The 26,976-nt window shown below is 40.0% G+C and overlaps 1 protein-coding gene across 2 annotated transcripts in view; it reads right to left on the reverse strand.

Moving 5' to 3' along the window:
• LOC103154056 (glutamate receptor 1-like) overlaps positions 1–26,976 on the reverse strand; it is a 61,063-nt gene that overhangs the window by 3,028 nt on the left and 31,059 nt on the right. For both annotated transcript variants that reach the window (XM_016662414.1, XM_007575202.2), the window contains 7 exons: positions 19,416–19,655; positions 14,815–14,999; positions 8,851–8,904; positions 5,395–5,553; positions 4,462–4,629; positions 3,477–3,581; positions 943–1,053 (listed from right to left, as the gene is read on the reverse strand). In XM_016662414.1, coding sequence (XP_016517900.1) covers positions 943–1,053; positions 3,477–3,581; positions 4,462–4,629; positions 5,395–5,553; positions 8,851–8,904; positions 14,815–14,999; positions 19,416–19,655 — 1,022 coding nt within the window. The remainder of the gene's footprint in view (positions 1–942; positions 1,054–3,476; positions 3,582–4,461; positions 4,630–5,394; positions 5,554–8,850; positions 8,905–14,814; positions 15,000–19,415; positions 19,656–26,976) is intronic.

The following is a 26,976-nucleotide window of genomic DNA, read 5'->3' on the forward strand; positions in this document are numbered from 1 at the left end:
TGTGTAATTTACAAAAAAAAAAAAACGTACAAACGCCCAAACAATTGATGCGATCGGATTGAAGCAGACGGTGTTGGAAGCTGAAGCTCGTAAAAGCTAGCCCGTGTCCTTTTTCACCAATACAAAACAAGGCAGGGGCGACATATTTCTGTTTTACGAGCCCTTCCAGAAGTCAGTTCCGGTTTATACACATGCTGTGTATTCTGTGACAGAAGATTTTTAACAACGTAGCGACTGCAGACTCCGAGAAAACCCTGCATCCGTAGTGGCACGCATATTATCGTAGCATACATGTAGAATGCGCTTTTCTCAAATCTAACCCACGGCCCTTATCACCCAAATCTCTGATATATAGGACAGTAGACTTAATAGAGTCTTGCCAAGGGTTGTTATGTAAGCTACCGGTGACAGCTGAGCCGAAGAGAGGAGAGAGAAAGAAAGGATACACTGACATATTAAAGCGATAGAAGTGGTTTGGCCTTATAATGTCCTTTAATCAAACGCAGTGCTCTACTTCTCGCCAGCTGCACCTGTTATCCTAAAAGCAGCGCTGGTGCCTCTTAGTCTTCCCTTATTTACGCATCTTAAGACGACAGTCACGATTAAAAGATTAGGGAATAAATGAGATGCAACGCTGCAAGTCCTCGACTCTGCGTGTCATGACACCAGAACTCTGCACCGCTGCTTAGTTCGGTCAATAAAGCGATCATTATTCCGTGCAGGCGTCTGTCAGACAGTGGGAGAACAGAATGCAGCTGGAGGAGGGAGGCGGAGGAGGGCGAAACAATCACAGAGGTCTGCCAAATTCATCGTGGGTAGTGAACTTTCGGGGAACTCCATCATAAAAAGAAAATGAAAAGTGTTGCCCCGACTGTCCCTGTGTCAATCTTTCTTCCCTGCTACTCCTTCAAGATCCCTTGAACTTCATATTTCGAGACTTACCAAAATAGTAGTGACTATATATGTCCTGTTCAGCAGTCCGTGTGTGTCATTATTGACCCTGGAGAGGCTGGCTGTGCTCACGTACTTCTCATCTTCATTCCAGTAGCCAACCTAAGAAAAGGAGGATGAATCAGAGGGGGGCCTTCAGCTCCTCTACCTACCTCTGTAGACTTAAAGAGGAAATTAAATGATTTATGAAATCACTAGCAGGAATTTCATAAGTAGCATTCGCTATGTAAAAAAAAAAAAAATAATCGCATTCAAACAGTTCTTGAAAAAACACAAGAGGTGCCATTGTTTTTGTGTTTTTTCTACATAAAAACTAAATGCAGAAAACGTTGGGATTCCTATGAAGTCCTGCAAATGTTGGTATGAGTTTCCCACAGAAAGGGGATCATGACAGATTTGTAAAATGCCATCAAACACCAACAGTAATCATCTAAATATTATCATTTAGCATTTCAGGTTTTTTTTTTTTTTAAACTGCCAAAATTATCTTGACAGTGGGAATCGAGAGGAGTGACACCCCAGAGAGCCAAATAAATATTTATCTCGATGTCACAACTTTCGCTTTGAATCGTTCTGCAATAATTTCTTCTCAGAAATGGGAGATTCAGTACAACAAATTATCTTTTCTTTAAACTTAGTTGATAGTTCACAAGGAAATGAACTATTATCAGGCCGTTGTGCTTGTCGTTCCAACTAAGAATTAGATATTTTTTATTTTTATTTATGTTTTATCCCAGTTGGATTATGCAAATGTGCTCTTTGGGTTTATTTATTTATGCATGTATGTTTTTTATATATATATATATATATATCAAATTCATCATTACCAGAAATCAACCATCCATTTACTTTATTTACCCCGTTAATCCCGTTAGGGTCGTGGAAAACCAATACAGCAAAACACTTATTAGCATTTAAAATTAGCCTGGAAGCAAAACAGTTCTTTATGTTAGTTAGACGCTACAAACTTTGATGAAAGCCCAGAGTTTATGTAGCTAGTTGTTGACAGTAAATAACTAAATACATAAATAAATACAAAAAATAAATAAAACATGAGTTTATCCTCCTTCCTCTCCCCCCTCGGTCATTATTTTACCCATTTGCTTCTGTAAGGCGCCGTTTTAAAGAAATGCGAGCCAAATTCACACAACCAGAGCTGGCACTGGTGTCTGCATATAAGCTGAGGCTGTGGAAAAAGAAAATGGTTCGAAATCATTAACATGTTTCATCAAACCGGAGCTGCAGTCCTAATGAGATGCCGTGGAAAGCATCGGAGTGACAGTAACTTCCCACAATGAAATGTCTATTGGTTTTCACAACTGCTGTCCATGTGAGAACGTTTTTATGTTTATGTTTTCGCGATGGAAAGCACTTTGAACTGCCGCGTTGCTGAAATGTACTATGCAAATAAACTTGATTGATTGATCGATTGACTGATTCTTTTATGTAAAAACACAGACAGATATGGCATGGAGACGTCTTTAAGGAAACATCGCTCTCAATATTCCAGATGATAAATTACCAAATTCATTTCTGCCCGATCAGGAGCGACGTGTGTGCTAGTTTAACTACTTAAAGAGCTTTTATCGACTTGTTATGCCTGTGCAACCTTAAAAATAAAAGGCGGAAAGTGATAACATTCATTGCGATACACGAATAAAAGCCACTCGTTTAAATTATGTTATCCTCGTCTCTTGACCCTTACTAAATACTTGTCTCATTTAGTAAAAAAAAAAGAAAAGAAAAAAAAGGGGGGCATGAAATGTCTGATTAAAATTGGCTGAATAGATATTACAACAAGAAATTCACACAAAAAAAAAAAGGCATACTAACACCGAGTGTGAATAAATCAGAGATTTTGAATAGCGTGAATGTGTCATTTAAAGCTGTGGAGCTTAGGACTGCTATTTACTTTGTGGTTTTCTACCATCAGGGCGCAGGAACTTCAAATAAACCTTTGACATGTATTATTCATGCAGCCTCTTTTCATGCTAAATCTTTCTCACTGTTGTTACAAGCCAATTTTATCCGCATGCGTCAATTAGCAATTTTCTTGGTACGTTCAAACCTAAAAAAATATTTCACTTTATACCAGCTTCACTATAAGAAACTATTCCACCTGCTCCTTCTACTAAATTTAACCAATACACACGTTTCCTCTCATCTTGAATGGACTAAACTGTGGTAAAGCGTAAGGATATGTTGCATTTTCACATTTCGAGTTCGTAAACTTCGGAGCATCAGTGAAGGTGTGAGTTATTGCAGGAGAAGATTTCTTTTCAGACGAGTCTTATTCCACTGATAAGGGCCTTTTTGCTGCCTGACTGACCCAGAGCAAATATAACTGCAATTTGTACGCGACAAATTTGACCACAGGTCTTTTTTGAGCTCATCGAAGTACGCAGGAGAAAACGAGCCGGATTATTGAGATATTACCGTTGCAAGCGCAACTTTTGTGGCTCCTCGGGCCACAAAAGCCCGAGGAGCCACAAATGAATGTCTGAGACCGGATGCCTCGGGCTTACCTTCTTGGGTCCGGACGGGGCCAGTTCCATGACACTGACAGTATAGTTGGTTCTGCGACCCTTCTCGTTGAACTGTATGTGACCGGTCAGTCCGTCAATTTGAACCTGTAAAGATGCCACACGTACACAGACGCTCACGCTGAGGCTGAAACACAGACGGCCGTACGCGGCCAACGTCGTGACGAATCAAACAGAAAACGTTAGCGATGCCATTTAAAAATAGTCTGTGACGTGTTTCTACAGTGCACGTTTGTGGACGTCCGCACCGCTCGTGTCCCCGTAGAGGTGAATGACAGATGGTGTGCATGTATGCTAACAGTGCGGTGTGTTTGTCTTGGCTTGGTGATGGAGTTAATTGAGCGAACACGGCTCTGAGCTCCAGTCTGTCCGCAGGCAGATGGCTAGATTGACTCTGCACAGCCTCTGCAGACAGAGCCTTGGGCTCCACGCATGCGCACATACCATTGTTTTTTCTTTTTTTATGCCAATGTGGGGATAACTCCATCTTCTTTTTTTTTTTCCCTGTCTGCATATTTTCCAATATTGTACAGATAGCATAGTGAATATAACAGCAATTCTCTTCGCTTCTCAGCGTACGTGCCAAGTGGCTGCGTCTGGCCCCGGGAGATCAAGAAGGCCTCACAGCCGGGCCACCATTACCATTCCCGTGGCCAAATATTACATTTCTAAACTCAATTGTTGATGTCATATCCCATGATGATCACAGCTCAGTAATATTGCCCGCAGGTTTTGTTTACTAGCCGTGATGTCACATTTGATACTGGGGATTTCTCCTATGACCTAATGCGAACTTTACGCGGCAGAATGAGACCTAATTTGTTCAGCCAGCTCCGGCTCAGGAACTATTAGCCAATGTGCCAGTCAAGGATTTCTTCACGTCTATGCAGAGTTGGGGTATTCATGACTCTGTGTGCGTGTGTGTGTGTGTGTGTGGAGTATTGTGTCACTGCGCATGAGTGCAGACCTGCTGCAAGGCTCTCTGGATGTCTATGCCCTGTCCCCAAGGGGCTGGCGGGTTGGCGAGACACTCTCCAGCGTTGCCGCGGCGAGAGATGTCTATCCTCTGTCTCCTCAGGTACTGGAAGGCTGTGGACATGACTTTCACCCCGTCGTATGTCAGCGCGCCCATGTACTGCAAACAGATCATCCAAACAGACACGAGGTTTGCGAAACGGTAAAAAGAGCCAAGATGGCAACTGAGAAGTGAACTACACCTCGACATGAATTCTGTGTATTCCTCACATATTGAAATCTTACCCTATTCATTTGTCGTGCTCAAAGCATCACTACAGAGGGCTCTGTGTTTGATTTGCAATTGAAAATCTTTGCGGGTGGAAGCTGTTTTAACTTGGCTGAACATCAATGAACTAGAATCTCAGATCTGAACCAGCAAATTTAGATAAAATCTAAAAAGAAAAGAAAAATACAGATCCAAAGCCTTTCGTAACCTTTTTATGCTGCTCACAGTTAAATGATATAGGAAAAACGGAGAAGCACTGAAAAATGCCCTAGCAATTCTAAGTAGCTGACTTTTAACCTGATCAGATTCGTTTGGCCCCTGTAGGCTTTCTACAGATAACAGGAAGGCTAAACAAAGAGTGGCTCTGTTATAACCTTGTGTGCTTTCAATGTGTTAAAATCCAAAATGTAAAGTGTTGCTCTCATATATAATATTCAAGATTTTCAATGGAAATCATAAGAGAATAACATCATTTTTTACAATCACTGATCAAAATTTGTTGAATCTCTTGTCAATACCTTCTGCTGTAGGTAATCTTACTTGGTAACAAAATTATTGTGCTACGATGTAACTTCTTAATTCTGAAAAAAAATAAAATAAAATACAGTACAAGAGTGTTAATAAAAAAAAAAAAGAAAAACAAAGTGTGTGTGTTACTTTGAGTCCAGTCTTGGGCATTTTGGAGTCTTTGTTGTCAAACTCCATCCACTGCTGGACGATGCGGCTCACGCTCGGCTCGGAGTTGTTAACGAGCTGGAAGCCCGTGATGTTGGCACCGCCTTTCCTCAGGTCTGTCAGGTCGATGTCCAGGAAACCCTGTGACCGACAGCAACACAGGCTTAGAAGTGAAACGACGATACCGACGTAGTTCCCAAGACAAGAAATGCAGGGCACTCAGTGAGGTGGGGGATGAAACATGGAACAAGGAGTGGCTTGTAGCTGGCAATACTAAGACATTACAAGATGATGCTACTTATATCATTTACATGAGATTAAGCGATGGCTAGTGCTGCACTTTTAAATACTTTTATGCATTTTGGTTTTGTAAACGGCGGCATACAAGCGGTTTTCCTGTGACCTGAGATTGTTTCTCCAACATTAGCACACAGCTGCTTCAAACTGCCAACTTTGAACTTGCATGCGCAGCACATACACGAGCATGACTGACAGCAATTCGAAGCCTCCGGTTGGTTGTTTCTGACCGGGAGTGGTCAGAAACAACCACTCTGCAATTTTGCAGATGGCAGTAGAACCACAGGAAAGGCAGAGGAGCTTGATTTTTTATTTATTTTTTTCACAAATTATGTGCCTCATATTCGAGACACATATTCTCTAATATAAATAATAGAATAATAGAACATCATGGCAGCTTTAACAAATATATATATATATATATAAACCTACGAGATCAACTTTGAATCTTGGCTAGAGCCTTTTTTGTGTGGGCTTAGTCTGTCATTCCTCTGTATCCATGACTTATTTTGAAAGTTTTAATTTCTTCCAACAGTGAAGACAAACACAGGTTGCAGCATCAAAACTTCCAGTGGCCTTATTGACACACTTAGTAAAGAAAAAAAAAAAAAGCATGGAGATTAACTATTATATTGCTTGTTCAACTTTATGTTCTTTCTAGGGTTTAGTGTATATGAACACACTCCAGCGATTCTTTTCTGAAGGACAAAAGAAGTAGACACAGACAATAAGAAACCTCATTTCAAGCAGCACTAGTCCTGAGGTAATCTGTGACGGTCTGAATCCTCATAGGTTACAGTTGAAAATGAAAGGATCAAAATCCTACAGGATTCAGGGGGAAATAAAGCTCATGCTTCACACAACCCAGAACAGAAAATGGAAGAGATTAGCAGGAAATGTATCTCCTACTCATGTTTTTTTCCCCCCCCGGCTGGTATGTAGGTGTGTTTTGTTTTGTTTTTTACAGGACAGACAGAATAGAGGAGATGGAGCTTCAGTCTCTCAGCAGGTGGCCTGTCAGTGCGCAGAGAGGAAGAGGCAGGCGAATGGGAACGGGTGGGAGATTCTCTGTGGTTTTTAAAAGTGGAGTTTTACCAAATGAATAGAAAAAAACAAGGTTCTTCCTCGCATTGTCACTTGCTCGTCAGGCATCTAGCACAAAGTGTTTAGTGATTTCTCCTGCTTCTTTGTGCCGACAAGGCTTCATAAAGCTTTTGTTCCCTCTTTGCTACACATCTGTCTCAAAATATTTGTTTTCACGTCTTCTGATCTTTAATATTCCTACAGCGATGAAAATGGCTTGCTGTTTAAATAGACTAAAGTAACCTGAAATAGCTTGACAGTTTAATTGCAGTACATTTGTTCAATTTAGTTTAGTAAAAACTTGCACTATCATCGCCACTAACAATTTGATTCGGATAAAAGTGAAGCAACTTTTTAAGATTTCAACTGATGGAAGTCGATCAGTTACCAGAATGTCCTGATCTCTGGCTTTCTGTTTCCCTTTGTCATAATTATGATGCAACGAAAAAAAACAACTTCCTTCATTCACTGGTAAATAAGCTGGACTAGCATCCAAGTTGGCATCATCAAGTCACCATAGAAACCATTAGACGCTATCAACACACCAGATAAGCTAGAAAAGGTCGCTGTGTTTACCAACAAATTACAATAAAAACAAATTTTCTTTTTTTTTTTTACACAAAGTTCCCAACACCCCATTTTTGCTTTATTTTTTAAACTGATCTGCTTAGTAATTTAGATCTTCCTGCTTCCATGGGACACAAAGAAATATCTAGATACATTTTTACAAGAAGGAATAATACAAAGAATCAAACAGGATGAATCTCCTCAACTTTATTATCAATGATTTTTGTATATACAATTATTTTTGAACAGTGGATTTTTTTTTTCTCTCCCACTAAATTAATGTGCTAAAAATAAATGAAAATCTTTTGGTATTACACAAAGCTGTTACAATAGAGGAACGATTTATTGTGAGGCTCTTTATCCGTCTCTACCTTGGGGGTACAGGAAACCTGACAAAATCTAAGCTAGTTATTTTCAAGGAGTTTGGACGGGAAACTGCCTCCTGCTATCGCCGCTTTCTTTGAAACCGGTCAGGTGTCTGTGTCTGCATTTCTTGTGCTTTTTCTTTCGCTCCATGAATGAATTAATGTCGAGAAGCGAGCTGAAGAGGTTACTATAGAAACTAGCCTTTGCTAATGGTGGACATGTAGGGGAGGGGGTGGCTGGGGGGGTCGTGTGCTTCCAACACGTACTGTAACCCCATTTAGGCGATGAAAGAAATTCAAACCGTGCCCTCCTCAGATCCTCACACAGGAACATGCAGAACAGTAAATTAGCAAAATTGAGAAAAGGTGCAAGGACAAAGACAAACTATTTTAATTCTTTAATTTCCTTTTGTTTTTCTTTTTTTTCTTTTTTTTTAAACAGGGCTTTTAACGGGGACCGTTATTAACGACTGCAGCCACTTTGCAAATCAGCCGCTCCTGCCGTCCGAGCCTTATCATCTGAAATTAAATCTGGCAAACTAGCCAGACAAGAGAGATTGAACCAATCTAAAGCCCGAGCGGTGAGAAATTGTCAGGGCCAGCGGCTGCATATTAATGTTGTTACAGCCCCGCACTTTCTGCCGGTGTCAGCTTAGACTTCGCTTTGCGGCATTTACCGAGTGCCGCACTTGTCTACGTATTATCGGCACCGAGGGGAAATGGTAGGAAAACAAAAGAGAGCGCTAATAGATAAAGCTCTCACAGACAGGCTCGCCTGACCCTTTTCTGTCAAACTATGTCTGCGCAGTTTTATGTTTTTTATTTTTTTCCCCCCTCAGACTGTCACAGATCACCCTCCTGTGCTTTCGTCTCCTGGTGAACTGCTGTCGTTTCCGCTGCTTTGACAGAGAAAGAATAGCTGGAGTGGAAAATGGAATGAGGAGATGTAAAACCAGATAGTTCCACCCTAATTTATCGGGTGCGCGCAAGTCTATTAAACCGGCGATAAAGCGCTGAAAGTCAGGAACACAGTTAAAAGCTCAATTTATTGGCAATCCAAATTCAATGAAAGTATCAAGTAGGTGGGAAAGTGTGTGGGATTCTTTCTGTCGCTGCAATTTCTTACCAGGTTGGCGAGGATGTAGTGGAAGCTCTTTGCGTTCTTTCCTTGTTCTACAATCTGCAAGGCAGAAGGAGGGCGAGAAAGAAGAAAAATGAAACTTTTGTCACAAATAAAAACAAGTTTACAAAAATAATGCCAACATTACTATGCCTTTAAAAAAAAATGTGATACTACTGAGGTAAGTAGAGGCACAACTGTGGCTATAGTTTAAGGGGAAACTTAAAATATGCCTCTTCCTCGTGTGACGTCATGGGAAAAGCTCAAATAATCGGAAAAGATATTAGGAAGAGAATTGTGGACCAGCCTGAAGATGCCAAGTTAATAGTTTAAAACAATTATATGCAAGCATAATTCAATGTGAGTTAGAATTACTTTCCTTTCCTTTTCTTTTTTTTTTCTTAAGAGCTGTACATTCTCATATACATTTGCTGTTTTCTTTTTGCACATTCTGTCTCTTTTGGACTCTCAGTTTTAATTCAAGAGCCTAAGTAATTTACCAAAGCATTCACAAATGGTAGGAGTATTTTATTTTATTTTATTTTTTACAAATTCTGCACATGTTGGAATCAATGAACCAGTGCTTATAAAAAAAAAAAGAAAGAAAGAAATCTGGTTTGAAAACATCAATGTGTTAATAACAACATTCTCTTTTCTGGGAATCTAAATTATCTTCCATCCCCACCCCCTATGTTTCTTTAAGCTTTAGCTTCAGTCTTCGGTTCTCTTCAGTGGGAGAGAGTTTAAGGAGCACTCATGAACCCTTAAAATTTGCATCACCTGGCCTTTGCTGACAATGCGCGTGGACCAGCCATAACGAGTTAATTAGCATCCAATGCACTGGTATGAGTAGCACGGTGCTTCAGCTCTCTGTGTGAGTATTAAATAAATCTTGACCCAGCATCAACAGCTAGCAGCCAACTCCTGAGAATAATTCATGAATGAAATGGCCTGATTGCACATAGCCACACATTAATGTGTGCAAACGTCTCAGTGCCAAAATTAAAAGTTGAGGGTTTTTGTGTGCCAATGTCGTCAATATGCGTCACGTCAGAGAAGAACTAGTAGGAAAACAATTTGAAGCATGTACAATAACAAGCTTTCGTGTGTATGTGTATGTACAATGATACTGCAGGTCATGACAGAAGGTGGCATTTGTTATTAATGGTGACACCAGCGCGCAGGCCAGTCCTCTGGCCAGGCCTCAAGCGAGGAAAACTTGAGAGTTGGAGGGGAGTCACAGCCCAGCGCAGACAACAATGCACATGCCATAATACCGCCACAGTGGACTGTCAAACAGAAAGGTTTTGGCATCAATTTCCTTTTAATATTACATGCAAATTCGAAGAGTCACACAGAGTTCATTTGCAACAAAATAAGTTTTTTTTTTTTTAACGTCTTCCCATAATAAAACGCATACAAAAAGCAATTTCCTATCACAAAAATATTCTTCCAGGTGGCCAAAGGGAAAAAAAAAAAAAAAGTAAATAAAAATGGCATTCTTCCTCTATATGTTGACCCTCCGGATAGTTTCCGTGACATTATCATAACATCTTTTGTGTACTGTGTGAGATGAACTCAGGAGTCAGTTTAAAGGGCAAAGCAGGGAGAGGCGTTTCCACACGTCCGTGTGTGTGTGTGTGTGTGTGTGTGTGTGTGTCGCTGCCTTTGTCATTGTCTGGATGCACAGGGACAACAGTGTGGAGGCAGCCAGTGCATGTCAGTGATTGATGGCAGTCGTCTGAATGGGGAACTTCTCCGGTTCGGCTCCTGTAAACTGGTGGAACCTGATGCAATAACCTTAACTTTAGACACCGGCTCATCAATAACAGTTTTGCACAGCGGCCTCAGTCAACAGAATGAAACTAGAAATGTTTTTATTTTTTCCGTCTTTTTTGTTTTTATAAACAATATTAAAGAAGGGACCGAACTCAAAAATGAATAATATCAATGACGAAAAATAAATTATACCCTGTCAAATAAAGGTCAGTCAGAAAAAAGGCAATAATGAACCACTTCAACTTTAAGGGGCTTTTGAAATAATGGGTTATTGACTTCAGAGCTTCGCTGAAAAATGCAGCTCAGATCGAGGAGGAAGCGGTTTATCTAACTTGCAGTAGATTATCAATCCTTATAGCACCTTCATCGGTTGCTTGATTTTTAATCTGAGGATCCGGCATGGACTGACTGAACAGCAAAGTCAGCCGAAAAAACCGCATCTGCTGCACAGCATGTCAGCATATGCATGAGCAAATGATTCAGTCTCACAGCACAATGTAAATATGGTCTTATCTGGCAGAAAAAAAGACGGAAAACATAGGTATTTAAACATAAATAAACACCGAAATAAGTTATTAATAACTTATTATGAAGAAAAGCTTTGTGTGTATTATTTACAAGACTGTCCTTCCATGTTATGGCTGTTCAGGTTACAATCTAAATCAAACTGGAGTTTTTATATAGCAAGAATAATTCGTATATATATATATATATATATATATAGTCCTGGAAAATGTTAAGTATTATATCAATACCCTATTTTGAGCTTCTCGTGACCATATGATTTGCATTTATCATTTTTATGGATGCTTTCTCTTATGCATCCAGATGTGAGGCTTTATCCAGGGAGGCTCTTTTGCTTTGTGCAAGCAAAGGATTAGCAATCCTTTGGTGAGTTAGGGCGAAAGTTTGCAAATCTGCAGGATACTTCATCAGCACCCTGAGCAGCAATTTAGGAAAGGAAACTTTTGATTAATGACTTGTCTAATGAAGATATGGCTGATATTAGTGTACAGAGCTTGCAAGACAAATTATACTTCAGCGAATCACACATTAAAGTACTGCTCACATCATGAGTTAATAATGCCAAACGTAATTCGACTGCAATCAAATACTGTATGGACTGCATCATTCTGGAGCATTTATCATACTAAACATTTTTGTTACTATGAGTCACCAGCATGGCTTGAAACATCCAGTTGAGAAACAGCCCCATTATGTAGCCATAAAGCCATAATGAACAACATTGGATTTAAAAGGGAAGAGATATTGATATATAGAGTAGGTTTCTTTATCCAGGTAGAAAGCGCCGTGAACTCTGAAAGTAGCACGTCGGTTGCCTGCTTTTTGCAGCCATTAAAGCTAGGCTCAGCACAAAAGCAGATTAATGCGTTTCGATGCTGGCGCATCGAGTACGAAGGCTTGAAAATGCAACAATTGTACACTCGGCGATTGCTCGTCTGACTTGAGAAGGGGAGGAAAAAAAATAAAATAAATTAATGGGTCTTCCTAGAGAGGATTTAGAATTTGGTTTTTAAAGGACTCCAATCATCACCTGGAAAAATTTGCACGTTGAAAGGTCCGCCTAGTGAAACTGTTGTTGATAAGCTGCGGTTGAACAATCTGTGCTTGGCGGACAGTCGACAGTGATGCCAAGCTCTCAGGGTGAGTGGGTGACAATCCAATCATAGGAAATAAAATGCCAGCTAAAAATGCAATCACATTGTTTGGAATTGCTCCTATTCTTAATGTTCCAGAAGAAAAAAAGGTAAAAAAAAAAAAATACCTGAGCAAAGCACGGTTTTCCGATTTTTTAAAATTTTTTTATTTATTTTTTTTTTAGCAAATATAAGTCCGATAATGTGTTGCGCGTTTCTATCCTTTACTCTTAAATCCTCGAATAAATTTCAGTGCAGCCAACTGAATTTAGAAGTCCAGGTTGTAAGTGTGTGTCATTAAATCACAGTGTGAACGCAGATGTTCTCTAGCGGCTTCAGAGGGTTATTAGGAAGCAGCAGCGAGCAAACAGCACCTTGAGAGCAGTTTAACAAGGCAACCAGCAGTTTTGCACTAAAAAAAAAAAAATCTGGCTTTTATAGAAGAAAAGTGAAAAAGGAAAATGTTGTTGAAAGCAAGTAATAAGAGTTCCTTTGATGTTTGACACAGGTCAAGTAGAAATCACAACAAGTATGCAAAAGATGGTGTGTTCTTTGATAAGGCCGAGAACAAACTTCTGGGTCCGAGTCTAGAAAACTAACACTACTAACACATCACGGGTCCCAAACTCCAGTCCTTAGCAACTGCAGCCCTGAGACTTTTTGAATTCACCAGCTGGCTGAATTAGCCATTCATCTTTTCATAAAACAGCACTCAAGGGAGCACCACTCAAACAAAACCATGCCAGCATCATGGCAGCATCATGCTGAAGAGATGCTTCTCTTTAGCTGGGAAAGTTAAGGCGGGTTAAACCACAAGGCAATGCGACAAGAAACCCAGTTAGATGACTGTGAAAAAAAAAAAAAACAACAACTTGAGATTGGGGTTGGCGTTTCACCTTACAGAAGAAACAAAAAGCCTAAATATACAGGACGTATTACAATTTCACAGTTTAGATCAGATAAACCGGTCAAACTAGAGACCAAAATCCGATTAAGAATTTGTGGGAAACATTTGAAAGTTAATATTCAAAGATTCTCCAATCTCCATCCAATCTGACAGAGCTTTCAAGGTTCAGGAAATTATCTGGCATGGTTTCAGACAGGTGATGTCTGAAATGGCAACGACGGAACTACTCAAGCTCTATCGTAGCCATGCAATGGTTTCCATAGCAACCACTACCCCTCTGCACCTAACTCACTGGACTCAGTCTCCCCTGTACGTGTGGAAGAGTTACATTGTTAGAAATATACAGTGACTATCAACAGGGTTTTTAGTAGCACAGATGTTGGATTAAAAAAAAAAAAGCGATGGGATGATTGTAAAGGAAAACAGCTGTGGCTCAATGAGTAGTGATAAGAAAAACATATTTTTAAAAATAATAAAGTTAGACACTTAGCATAAAGTCTGTCTGGATGATAGATTTTACCACATCTCCACTAAAACTGATAACTGATAAACTGAGAGAGAGAAAAAAAAAGCTTTATTATCTCTGCCTCCCTCAAAAGGAGACACATTTGGCTCTAGTGGCCGTAATTAATTTGCTTAGCCATGTGAAGCAGCTTTCATTCTGACGTCTGTGCTGCTGCTGCTTTGTCAAGCCTGAACAACACTGGATTTATTTTGTTTAAACCTAAAAAGTACAGCACTTCAAGTTAGAAATCTACATGCATCAACGGGCTGCTGTTCTAATCCCTGCTCTCTATTGTGTCGGGCCTCAGCTTGACCTTATCTGTGCTGTGTTTCCGTGTCGCCTGCTGTAATTTGGTGCTTTTAATCTCATTGTTGCACTGGAGTGTTCTTGACTGTGTCAGGGTTTATTTGGAAAGCCATTCTAAGATCATAATAATAATAAAAAAAAAAAAAAAAATGGATGATTTAGCAAAAAATTCATGGTCAGATTATACTTTATTTAATTTAACATAAAGCATCGCTTTGCGGTGAGTTTTTTGGTTTTTCTAAAGAAACGGGTCCTTTATTTAAAAAGCTGCTCTTTCAGACACCGAATATTGCTGTTGTTGTATGCTACCACGCTATCGAATGTTGTCAGTGTGTTAGCGTGTGTTTAACAGCTAACTACGGTTTGTCGTTGTGGATTTTTTCGCCAGTCTAATGTACTTTCTTTTACAACATAAGCGCAGCGTTTTTGGAGTCAAGCTTGTTGAAGGTCATGTCTGATGTTGAATAATGAGGAAAAACAACAGCAAATTATGTGTGGTGTTGAAAGCAGGTTTATAGTCTGACGTACTGGTAATTATACAGTATTATAGCGATGGAAATTTTAAAATATTGCAATATATTATGCAATAGAATCTCAGACTCTTGCACACCTGGTAGCATCATACTCCAAATGAACTATATTTAAGAGGTTGCTAAAATGGACACCACACTTCAAGTTGTCATTCATAAAACCTGTTGAAGACAATATGCTGGTTTTCTAAATTTCGCAATCGATGCACGACTTCGATGTAATCCCTCGTTTAAAACCCCTACAAAAAAGAAAAGAAAAAAAAAACAGACGCTGAATGACTTTACCTCTTTGAGAATGCCAGTGAGTCTCTCGGTCTCACAATCAATGATAATATTCCCCTCCTTCCACTTGTCCAGATCCTTGAACACTTTCAAGAAGGAGTCCCCCGTCATGCTCTCCACGTTGACCGAGGTCACCAGCCAGTTCTTCTCCGCCGCTGTGTCCAGAACCTTCTGCAGCACCGAAAGCCCTGCGCAGAGACAAAGTGAAAAGACGCTTCAGCCGCTGCAGGACAAATAGCACCCGGATGCATTCATCAAGGCAACTCCTGCAACGTTTGTCTCCAGAAAGCGAGTCGTGAGCGTCTGCCTCTCGCGTGCCACAACTTGAAACCCGATGACGCTCGCGTTCTGCGGAAGCAAATTAGAGCACCTTGTGAGCCGAGCAGAAGCTGTGCAGAGACCCATACTTCTACTTATAAGCTTATCCATCAGAATCTCCCCTGTAGCTTTAGTGATAAAGTGTAATGAGCGGGACAGTCCATTAAGCACTCTGACACTTACAGGTGTGCTTCTCCAGCTCGTGCGCCGCCGGCCTAAGTAATCACCGCTTTCACGCTAACAAATAATCGGCCCGGGCTTCATCGGGGTCTGCGTGCACGCGCGCTCACACGCGGCCAGACTTGTGTTCTTTAAGCACCAATTACAGGTGGCGATGCTCAATTACGCTGTCGCCGATATGCCGCTGAGACACTTGAACATCACAGTGAAGCAGAGCGGCCAATGAGCTGAGGGCTTATGGTAAGACAGGAAATAAAAGGCGATTAGGGAACACATTGATCTTGAGCTCTGATTTACAGTCTGACTCACTGTTGTACTTCTGTGCTGCTGCTGGCAAAGGACCGATCAGATTCCTCTCAAGCTGGCAGTCGCAGTCGTTCCACAGAGTAAATAAAGTAATTTCGCCCACACTGAACTGGCTGCTGTAATCTAAATGAATTGTAGCAATTAGAAAAAATTGTGAGATGCAAACCAGCATTTGACGAGGTTTTTTTTAATTTTTTTTTATTGCTTATTATGATTTTTTTTTTTGCCACATTCATGACATCTTTAGAATGTCTGGCGCTCCAGTTTCTGGTTTATCGACAACAACAACACAAATAAAAAAACAACGCACACTTCATCAAAAATAGCTATAATAAACGTGACTGGCAAACATGAAAGATGGTGGCTTGGTCTTATTAAAATGCACAGCAGCTGCTCTCCAGGAAATTCCTGCTGCCTATTTGACACCAGGTCATTAACCAAAAAAAAAAAAAGACAAATGGCGTTCCAGCGTCATATATGACTGCAACACCTTAATAAATGAGAAAGCAAGAAAAATGGGAGGATGTCAAGAAGAAATTAGATACAGGAGCCGGAGAGGCATTCCTGCAAAGCAACATGGAGATGTACCTCATCTTTGATGGTGCTGTTTTTTTGTTTTTTTGCTTTATTTTATCCTCTGTCGCTAATGAGTGAATAATTGCCACCCTCGTTGGTGACAGATTTAACAGTAGGTCTGTAACTGATGACAGGCATGGGAACACGGGAGATAATTAATCACTGTTGTGAAAAAGATCAGTGGGTCAGCCATCGCTCAATGGAGTCAATTTCAGGTGTCTTTAAAGCTTTCGGCAAAACGCGCGGCGCCAGGCAGCACAAACGCTCTCAAACGTCACAGAGTGGAATTATTCATTCCCTTTTCTTGCATTTCTTTTTTTTTCTTTTTTCTTCCAATACCTTTATTTATTTCCCAAAACCCTAAGGTGTCTCGAGTTGCTAGTTTTGTCGATTAGCGTGTATATTATGCTACAGCGTTTGAGAACTCCATTTGAAAGCACTCAAGATGTTCTAAAATTAGCAACTGGATTATTCTGTGCACCAATTTCAGCAAGCCTTCCAAAAAACAAGTCCTTTACCACAAATAAAACGGAGAACATGTATGTTGTACGAAAGCCAAAAAGATATGATGTAAACTATTAACAATTTATTTCACCAGTTCAAAATTGCTATGAGAAGTTGAAGTAATTAAAAACTATTTCAGGATTTGCTGCCATGGCAGATACTTGGGACTAATAAACCAGCACCAGCTTGTTGCACTTCCAGTGTTGCAACATAAAAGGGCGAAAGGCAAAACTAACTATTAGGTCTCTGTATCTGTTCCCATGTGTTTAGATTTTTAGTCTGGATTCACGTGGAGCTCATCCGTTTCCTAGGGTAAATCGCGCTTTCATCAGGTTATCAATGCGGCCGGATTATCATCATTACAATATCCATTTCTTTATTCCATCTATTCTTTATTCCTCCCCTGCCTCTCCTTTCCTTTTGAATTGCTATATTTGCATCAAATAGCATCTTCTGCTTCCAAACGTGCCTAATGCATCCGTATAAATCAGAGCCCGGCTGACAGGGAGCCTCTCAGGAGATACAGAGGCAAAAAAAAAAAAAAAAAAAGGTCCTCCAAAGGCATCCTGGAAGTGAATAATATCATAATGGAATCTGGCTGTGATAAGCACCTTTTTAGTCAGAGGCGGTACATGGAGACCTGGGCATCTGGTGATTGAGAGAAGAGGAAAAATAACAGGTCGGGAGCCCGTTTCCTCAATACTGCTCACGATAGGGTTAATGGGTTAATTTGTTTTCCATTTGAAACTAAAAAAAAATAAATAAATAGATGAGCCACTCATTCGTCAAACAACATGGATGTTTCCAAAAAAAAAAAAAAAAGAGGAAAATGAAAGACATATGTTGGACATTTCAAGCATACCTAGCGTTCACAATAGCTTCTGCTGTTTAGGACCTTTGTTCGATAAACAATGACGCAGTGTAATGGTAGAAGTGTTTTGTACATTTTAAGTTAGTTCAAGCACAGCAGAAAATGTAAAGAGTACTTTCATTTTACCCAGGCTGTAGGTAAAAAACAAACCAGCTAAGTATGAGTATTTTTGATGGGAACAACTAAATCTTTCTGTCCTTCAGTGTTTGAGGTTCAACTCATGTGGAGCTCAGAGAAGTTCAAACCCTCCTCCACTTATTGCTGTTATTACAAGACACAGTCTTTTTTTTTTTTACTTATTATTGCTCATATTATTTTTTTCATATAGATTTTTTTCTCTTTTTCTTCCCATCAACTTATTTTATTATTGTTTTTGAGCAGTACTTTGGTGCAGTTTTAAACTTGTTTTTAAAGTGCTATATAAAGAAATTTGACATTGACATCTGTTTGAAAATTTTTTTTTTTTCAGTAACAAAAATCTTATGTATTTGGTGCTTGGCTACCAGAGGAGTCTCCATACTCAGTCTTTTTTAGTAAAAAACAAACAAAAAAAAACAAAAACAAATGTTAATCTGTTAAGACTATTAGCATGACAGCTAAAATAAACAGCTTACTGAGATGTCTACAATTCTTAGAATTATTTCTTTTCTCATATAAAACAATAAATCTAAACCGTAAAGTTTGTACCCAAGACGATCAAATCTTTAAAGGCTCATACATTCACAATTTTGAAAATAATAAAAAAGAATATTTCCACAACATATTACACCTACCTATTTTTATTTTTTTTTAAAGATACAAATCATGCATAAATATTTAGAGTTAACATATGGAACCATGAGGAAAATGCATAAACAAACAAGACAAATTGAAGTAAATTGGGTTTTTCTTCAGGGCTTAAAATAACTCTGTAGGAATGGTGACTGCAGTGTAGTATCCAGGCAACTGAGGACCACTGATATGGATTTCACCCGCTTCATCCCACAACTCAGATACACAGAGGTGAACCTGGACACGCACGCACGCACGCACGCACGCACAATATCTGACATTTCTTGAATAGATAATAAAGTAGCCTGTGGAAAATAGTCCCCCCCCAAAAAAAATATAAAAATATATATATATATATTTTAAATCAGGAACAGTTAAAACCAGACTTCAGTCTAAACGGAGGTAGACGTCTGTGAAATCGCTGGCTTCTAATAACTTTCTTATTTTTGCTCCAACAAGAAATCAAACATACGAGTGCACAGGAGTCCTGCATGCTCTACACGTCAGCATCAGCTAAAAAGCACATATGGATATGCACTTGTATGTAAAGTGGGTGTTATTTTCTGTTGCAAAAAGCAGCAGGAAGCAACCGCGGTCATGCTCTGAAAACCCGCAACACCTGGGACAGATGGCACGGCATAAGGTAAAGCTTTTTGGCTGTACAGAAGAAGGCTGACAGGTGCTCGGGCTAATTTCTGTCTGCCTTTGCAGGAGTTTCATTAAAATGGTCGAACTGAATGTTAATACCATTTTTTACAGTAAGAGGAGGCACGGAGGCACAAGTTACAGCTGGTGACAGATTGGTAAAAAGACTAATATTTTGTTCTGTTACCTACTTTTATATGCAAGTCATTGCAGGTTGGTGTTTCTTTTTTAAGTCTGTCTGTGAAAAGACGACTTCTGTCGCCATGGTGATGTGACACACAGTCTTCTCAAATATTTTAGAGAACAACATACACACACACACACACACACACACGCATACACACACACACACACCAAATGCTCAAACTAGCCACACAATCACCTTCTCTGGAAATGACCAAACCTCATCAACACAGTGTGAAAACAGACCTACCCGAGTCGGAGCTGTACATGTAGACGAACTTGTTCCACCCGTAGTGCTCGATGACTCCCACCAGAGCGTCCTGGAGTTCAGGCCTCAACTGGATGACAAACTGGTTAGCGGTCTCGATGGGGAAGGATGGCGTGACGAAGCAGACATGCAGCGCGCCGCAGAACGACATGAGCATGTTTACAGTCTTCCTGTCGTAGAGGCCAATGATGGCGTACACACCTTTGGAGAACTGGGAGCAAACTGGAAAGGACAAAACAGAAAGTAAGAAAATTTGGGCTTAGGAAAATGGCAAGATCAACAGTAAATAAGGGACTCTTGGCTGGACAACAAGCTATTCCGCAGGCTGTGGGAACAAGTGTGGCTCCTACAGTTCATAAAAAATATTTTCTCAAATAAATGTTTGGTTTTTTTTTACGCAGCGAAAAAAAAAAAAACTGACTGCAAATAATCAATCGGAATAGCTGCATGTAGGCTTTTAGCTTCACTGCTGTGTGATTTCACAGCGGTTATTCTCCGACAACCTGATTTAAAGTGGAAACTGCTGGAATATTATAATTGCAGGAACTTCCTTCTCTTTCTGTTCAGTCAGAGAAGATTTCTGTTCGCCCAGAAAGTGCCAGCAAGAGACATTTTCCATCTGATTTCTAAGTGTTTCGATGTACATAGAGGATTTTAAAGATCCGCAAACCAAGGATTAGATGTCTAAAGAAAGATGGAGTGAAGTGACGAAGGATACCTCTAAATGCTGTTGGTAACTGGTTGTTTTATTTATTTTGTTGTTGTTGTTTTGGTTTTTTTTGATGATACAGACAAACAGAAAGCCGAGTGACATAAAGAAACCTAAACTATTCATTTCTGAAATACTGTTATGTTAAAATCCTTTTTATTATTAAGGGTCCTGTTCATGAAACATTAAATAAATTCCATCAGCATTAACGAGCACCGACACAACAAAAAAAATGTTTTCATTTATTATTCAGATCAAACAATCCTGACGGACTTTGCAAATTGTGTTACCTTGCTCAGATTTGTCGCCCTGCTTTAACGTCACTTTATTTTTTAAATTGAAAGAGTCTAGAAGAGTATTTTTTAAACAATGCCCATCTTATTTTTAAGTGTTTTTTTATCTTAACTGAATATTTAAATAAAGAAACAATTTGCTAATTTGTATTTATATATGTTGTAAATCCTAAAGTAAAATCTAAATGTGTTATTGTAGAATGAAAAACGGATGTTTCTTCCTTCAAAAACATTTCTCCGAATGCAGCCGGGGATAAGAAATGTTTCACCTCTGCACTTTTAATTTAAGTTATCTTTTATATGAAATAACGTTAAGATAAAATATGCAATGTATTTGTGGAAATGTTTTGTTTTATTTTCTTCAAAAACAGCCAAAGGAGTGTAAGAGGTTAATAATATGACACAGAGTATAGCGTGAAAACTTTCTTTGGTAAAATGTTGGTGACCCTGTGATTAAACTCCCAGGCTGTGATGATTTAACTACAGCTCTAAACTGCATTTCTGATTAAATGTTACAGAGTTCAGATAAAATACCAAAAACTAACAATTAGCCAATCAGATTGCAGACATGTGCAGGTTTTCTTTCCCCGCATTTATTAAAAACAATCTACAGATCAAAACAATACATGTGTGGGGAAATCCATAACACAGAGGCCTAATTGAATTAGACTGAGCTCAAGAGTCAAATCCAATCAGGAATACTAAAAAAAAAAAATAAAAAATTAGAATTGGTGGACAAAAAAAACAGGAACAAAAGAGAGACAAAAAGAGATTGTCATCTTTCTCTCAGGCGTTTTGAAGTCTTCCAATTAAAATCATGTTTATGCACCACTAGTGTGGCTCTTGGCTTCAGTGGAGGAGGTGAGGAGCAGAGAGGTTAATCAATGCATCCCCAGGGTTCCATTGACATTTTCCTAGCTGCAGGAGGTGGTTTTCATCTCTCGTTCGCTTTTCTCCCTCCGTCTCACATTTCTTCTCCTTTCTTTCTCTCTTTCTTTCTCCAAATCACTCTCTTTGTGCCACGTGGCGTTTTCTCCGCACCCCGGTACGTCTTAAAATGCCAAATTGATGTTAATAGCTTTCTTTTCTTGTAAGGTATGTCCTTTCGGCGGAACATAATCTCGCTGCGCTCGTGCGGTCTGGCCCGGACTATTTTCTGCTGAGGTGATGGGTGGGCCTCACTTATCTCAGTATTTACCAAACAGATTGAAATTCCTGCCTGGACCCGCGCAAGGGCCAGCCTGCTGCTCGAAGCTGAAGCGGCGACAGAGAGAGAGAGAGAGAGAGAGAGAGAGAGAGAGAGGATGGCCGAGACCCAAAACGCCTAACCTGTCACAGACCTGCCCCCTCCAGGCAGGCACGTGTGTGTGACGGAGATACAGGGAGAGAGGGAGAGAAAAAAAAATAATAATCAGCGCTATCACATAAAAATACATGCCCACACACACAAACACACACACACACATGCAGCCCGAAGTGCTCCAAAAGCCTGGTGAGTCACCCTACTTAAAGCAGCCCTGAAATAGACATTTTGCGCCTCGCCACACTGACTCAGTAACAGAACTATCTTCCCTTCATGGTCTGCACATGCTCTCACTCGTAAATGGATGCTTTTTGATCCGCTGCCTTCCACAAGCGTGCGTTACAATTTTCCAGGGCCGATTTCAGAGGTGTCCTCTGCGTTCTGCCTGGATGAAAGGTAATGAGAGCTTGTTTGACTTTTCGTGCGGTGTCCCATTACTCTGCCCGGGAGCAGGTTAACATGTTTCACTGAGCATAAGTCGTTTCTCATACCTGCAAAATGAAAAATAAAAAAAATAAAAATAAAAAAAATAAATAAAAATGTAGCCATGTGGCAAAGGGCCCCTTTCTCTGAGCTGGCAGGCCAAACATGTGTTTGTCTGCTGCGCATAAGAAAGACATAGACCATCAGTGAGACCAGGCAGCCAAAGATAACCTAGCAGGATAGATCAGCAACATAGCGAGTGTGTGTGTGTGTGTGTGTGTGTGCGTGCGTGTGCGTGTGTGTGTGTGTGTGTGTGTGAGAGCGGCTTGTTAGTCGCTACTCCACATGTGCGGTGACATTTGAGTCGGGCCCGAAACAACTCAAGTGATCTCGAAGACCCCAGCAACACCTGTCCGCCCTGGCATCCCTGATCACCTCACCACGGTTACAGCTGCCACGGCGCCAGGACCGAGGCTGCCATGAACAACGCTCGGTTCCTCTGGCAGGGATTACAGTGGCTCCAGAGCTTTTGGGAGATGGGCTGGGAATTGCGACTGTTTGGACATTTTGTCATAATTAGCCTTCCCCTCCCTGAAGGATTTAGCAAATTTGCAGGGACAAAAAAAAAAAAGAAAAAAGAAGAAGAAGAAACCCTCGCTCGGCTTTGAATAACCCGCGGATATTTTTAGGGCGATAACGGAAGATCTCCAGTTCAATTTGCATTTACATTCCAAACAAGTAAGCGATAATACCCATTAAGCACCCATCACAGCTATTATGGTGGGAAGATATAAACCAGAGGCAAAGTTATGGTGGCTCAAATTTAAAAGCTTTTTATGCTCCTTTTTATTGCCTCTTTTTACAAATGTCCCCTGGCTTTAGCTGTTTATATGCAGCGCTAAGCTAGTCTGTTGAGAAGTAAAGCTCGGGCTCTTTTACTCATTCAGGCAAGAGGAAGCGACACTAATGAACAATCAGACAATCAGACAGAGAAGCGCAGAGGAAAGGCTTACGAGCGGCCCTTTCATCCGATAAGTCACTGCTTAGTCGTACAATTTCCTCAGCTCCATCTTTACCAAATTCAGGGATAAAGTTGTGACCGCTTGCCCAAACATTGTTGCCAACAGATCAGGTTGGAATCAAGGCTGAATCCCTGGATTCATCTGGTAGAGACGCGCACCAAAAGACTTTCAGATGTAATTGGATGATTCCACATGTGAACTCAACATGGTTGTCAGATCTTTACCTCTTGAAACGGTATTGAAAACACTTCATATCGGCCATGTTATATATCGAAGTTTGTGACCAAACGTGAAAAGTTTTAAATGCTTTTGTAAATTATTGTAAGGGTTTACTTTCCAAACTAAGGGACTCTAGCATTCCTACACGTGTGAAAACTCCAGACTGGCCAAGGAAGTTTCCACTTCCACAAAATCCACGTTCTGTCTGCCTTCATTAACATATAACCACGAAAAAGATCAAATGAGCAAAATCAAGCAAAATCGTTGGCTGTGGGGACATCTCCCTGCAGCCAACGAATCAAAAGAAGAACTCAGTTTTCTTCCATCCATTTTCTTTACACCCTTGTCCCTTAGTGGGGTCAGGAGGTGCTGGTGCCCATCTTCAGCTAACGTTCCGGGCGAGAGGTGGGGTCACCCTGGACAGGTCGCCAGTCTGTCGCAGGGCAACACAGAGACACACAACCATGCACACTCACAACTAGGGGCAATTTGGAGAGGCCAATTAACCTGACAGTCATGTTTTTGGACTGCGGGAGGAAACCGGAGTACCTGGAGAAAACCTACACATGCACAGGGAAAACATGCAAACTCCATGCAGCCGTCTTGCTGCAAGGCAACAGCTCTACCAACTGTGCCGCTGTGCAGCCCAGTTTGCAGTTTGCACTGTGCAGTTTTCTTTTCTTTCTTTTACAATCACCTACATTGAGAGTCAGGAGGACAGCTCTCTGGGATCTGTGCTTTCACTTTCTAAACTTTTTTCTCTGTGAACAAACAAGTTAATTTACATTTGTTGTGGACAAAGTGTTTTGGGCTGCAGGACATAAAAAATAAATAAATAAAATAAAAAATAACAACTAAAATCCCAAAGGGAGTGATACTCGCACAACAGGAGGAGCTGTCAGAAACAACTCATGCAACTCAAGTCTTCCCTGTTCTGTTTCCTGTGCCCGGCAGCTGTTCCTCTGCTTAGCATGAGCCAAATATCAAATGACAGACGTGTCTGTGCCGGCTGCACAAAGAGGGCATGTTTGTGACAGTTTCTCCTGCATCCAAATTTCCGGATGATGGGATAGCTCACAAATGGAAGCTGTTGAGCAATGCCGAATCCCTTCGTATTTACTTATAAATATTTAACCGCAGAATTTAAGTTTGACGTGACAAGTAAACAAACATTGCATCAAACAGCATTTTAATTCACAACGGATGAATAGAAAATATGTCCGACAGACGCCTGACAGTTAAAAAAAATATATACGTTTTTAAAAAGTCTTTATCCAAAGATCCCTTACGTAACAGCTATTTCGTATTTATTTGAACACACTTTAATATTTACCAAATATCCTGAAAACAGATGAGGAAGCCTGTTTCAAGGTGTCCTTGAATGAGGCACCTGCCTTCCAGCTGCTCCGCTGGAGCTGCTTGGTAACCTGTGCATCAGGCATCACACGTGTTTTCATTTCAGAAACTCAGCTTGCTTAAAATCTAAAAAAAAAAAATAACTAAATACAACAGAGGTATGCAACATGTTATTTTTTTCATGTTTAATAGAGTAAATATGAACACATTTGTGAAAGAACTTACCGACAAGAAGTATCTGAAAGACATAAATGGAGCTAAAGCATCTTTTTTTTTTTTAACTTATACTTTTTTAAAAGTCAGACAGTAGGAGTTTAACATTTTGAAACTATTACTTCCTGTTGGTTTTCCTGTCATGAAGGATGACTATTTAACCAAAGCATACATGTGTCCATCTTTACATATCAGACAACGGCTACAAGACAATATAGCATGTTGCCAAAATGTGACCGACTCTACAATCAAAGGAGTAACTATAACGTTTAAAAATCCTTGAATTCCAACAAGGAGGAGGATGAAATAGAAAGCAGGAATCAAATTTAACTATCTCTGTGCCAACTGGTTGGTTGAGTACCAAGGAATATCAAATAATTCAATTCTCTGTATACAGTTTAACTGTCTACTTGATCAAATACTGAGGTTTTTTTTTAATCTATAAAATAACGCTCTAGGTGAAGTGAAATGTGGGACGAATATGGAGGAAAGCAGATGTAGAAAATCTCGTCAAACTGCTCCACATCATGGACTCTTTGAAACACTAGCATGTTTTACGTAAACATACAGTGGGCTCTGCCGGAGAAGTAAAACCCCGTTGGCGATTTTGTCTTTCGAAAGAATAATGATCCGAAATATACGGGCAAACGGAGAGAGAGAGAGAGAAAGCAGCTCAGGCATAACATCAACCTTCTTGGCCGGATCTATACTACATAAAACTTGATCCAGTGAGCTACAGAGAACAGCACAAAGGAGGAAAAAAACCCTCTAGGCAAACTAGAGAGGAAAAGTCTTTCTCTTGGTTTATGTTCCCTGTGGTACCGATGGGATTTCACTGCAGCAGGATGTTCGTCCTCAGGGAGCTTACTGATTTGTGCTTCAAAGGTCAATCATCCTGAAAAAGGCCTTTTTATGGGGTAAAGTCTCCAACCAAGGTCTGATAAAGTGACACTAATTTATCCCACCTATCTATTGTATTAAATCTTTTTTTTTTTAATGTTTTTATTTTATTATAAAATTTAAAAAAAATATATCCTTGTTTGCCTGTGTTGAGAAACTACAGATGCTTCTCCAGGAGATGGCTCGACAAATACAGAAAACATTGGCTGCCCAAATTTAGCCCCGTTCTCGTCACTTCTGCCTGATGCTATTTAGATCGAGTCAGACTGAACATGTAAAAATCCTTTCAATAAATTAGAATATCATTGAAAAGTTCAATTATTCCAGGAGCTTGTGACTTAGAGGAACACATTACATTAATTGCACACAAACAGAAGTTTGAAGACCTTTACTTCTGTTCATTATGATGATTTTCCACTTACAATTAATGAAAACATGACATTTAAAATTAGAATATTACGTCCAACTAATAAAAGGGCCATTTTAAAAACATAACTGGGCTTAATTGAAGAGTGTTTAATACCTGCTTAAAGGTTGTTGTTTTTTTATCTTAATCTGATAAATGAGACTCCTGGGTATGCATGTACTAATTTATTGGATATGATTGTACATTATGCCTCGATTTTGCAGCTCCAGTCATGCTTAAAATGTCAATTATTAACCAACAATGCCAGATCCCTCAGCAGCTGCAAAGTGTGAAGCCAAATGTGCTTTTAATCTACAGATATCTGAACAAACTACTGGAGAAAATCTAAAGAATTCATTCGTGCTGTTTTTGTTCTTGCTTTCTATTTGTCATTTACGTGGTACTCAGACGTCCTTAGATAATATGTTATCTTGAAGGCAGCATATCCATTCATCCATTTTCTGTAATAGCTTCATCCTGCTCAGCATCACAGGAGGCTGGAGTCTATCCCAGTAGCCAACAAGCAAGTAGCGGGATTCACCATGAACAGGTCGCACCGTCGGTTGCAGGGCTGAAGGCAGCATATGTTGCTCTAAAAATCACAATATGGCGTTTAGTATGAATGCAGCCATTACAATATGTTGATTCTGCCAACGTAAAGGAGCCCATGCTAATAAAACCCTCAGTTTTTTAGTTTTG

Source organism: Poecilia formosa, unplaced genomic scaffold, assembly GCF_000485575.1.
Source record: "Poecilia formosa unplaced genomic scaffold, Poecilia_formosa-5.1.2 Scaffold372, whole genome shotgun sequence".
Taxonomy (NCBI): Eukaryota; Metazoa; Chordata; class Actinopteri; order Cyprinodontiformes; family Poeciliidae; genus Poecilia; species Poecilia formosa.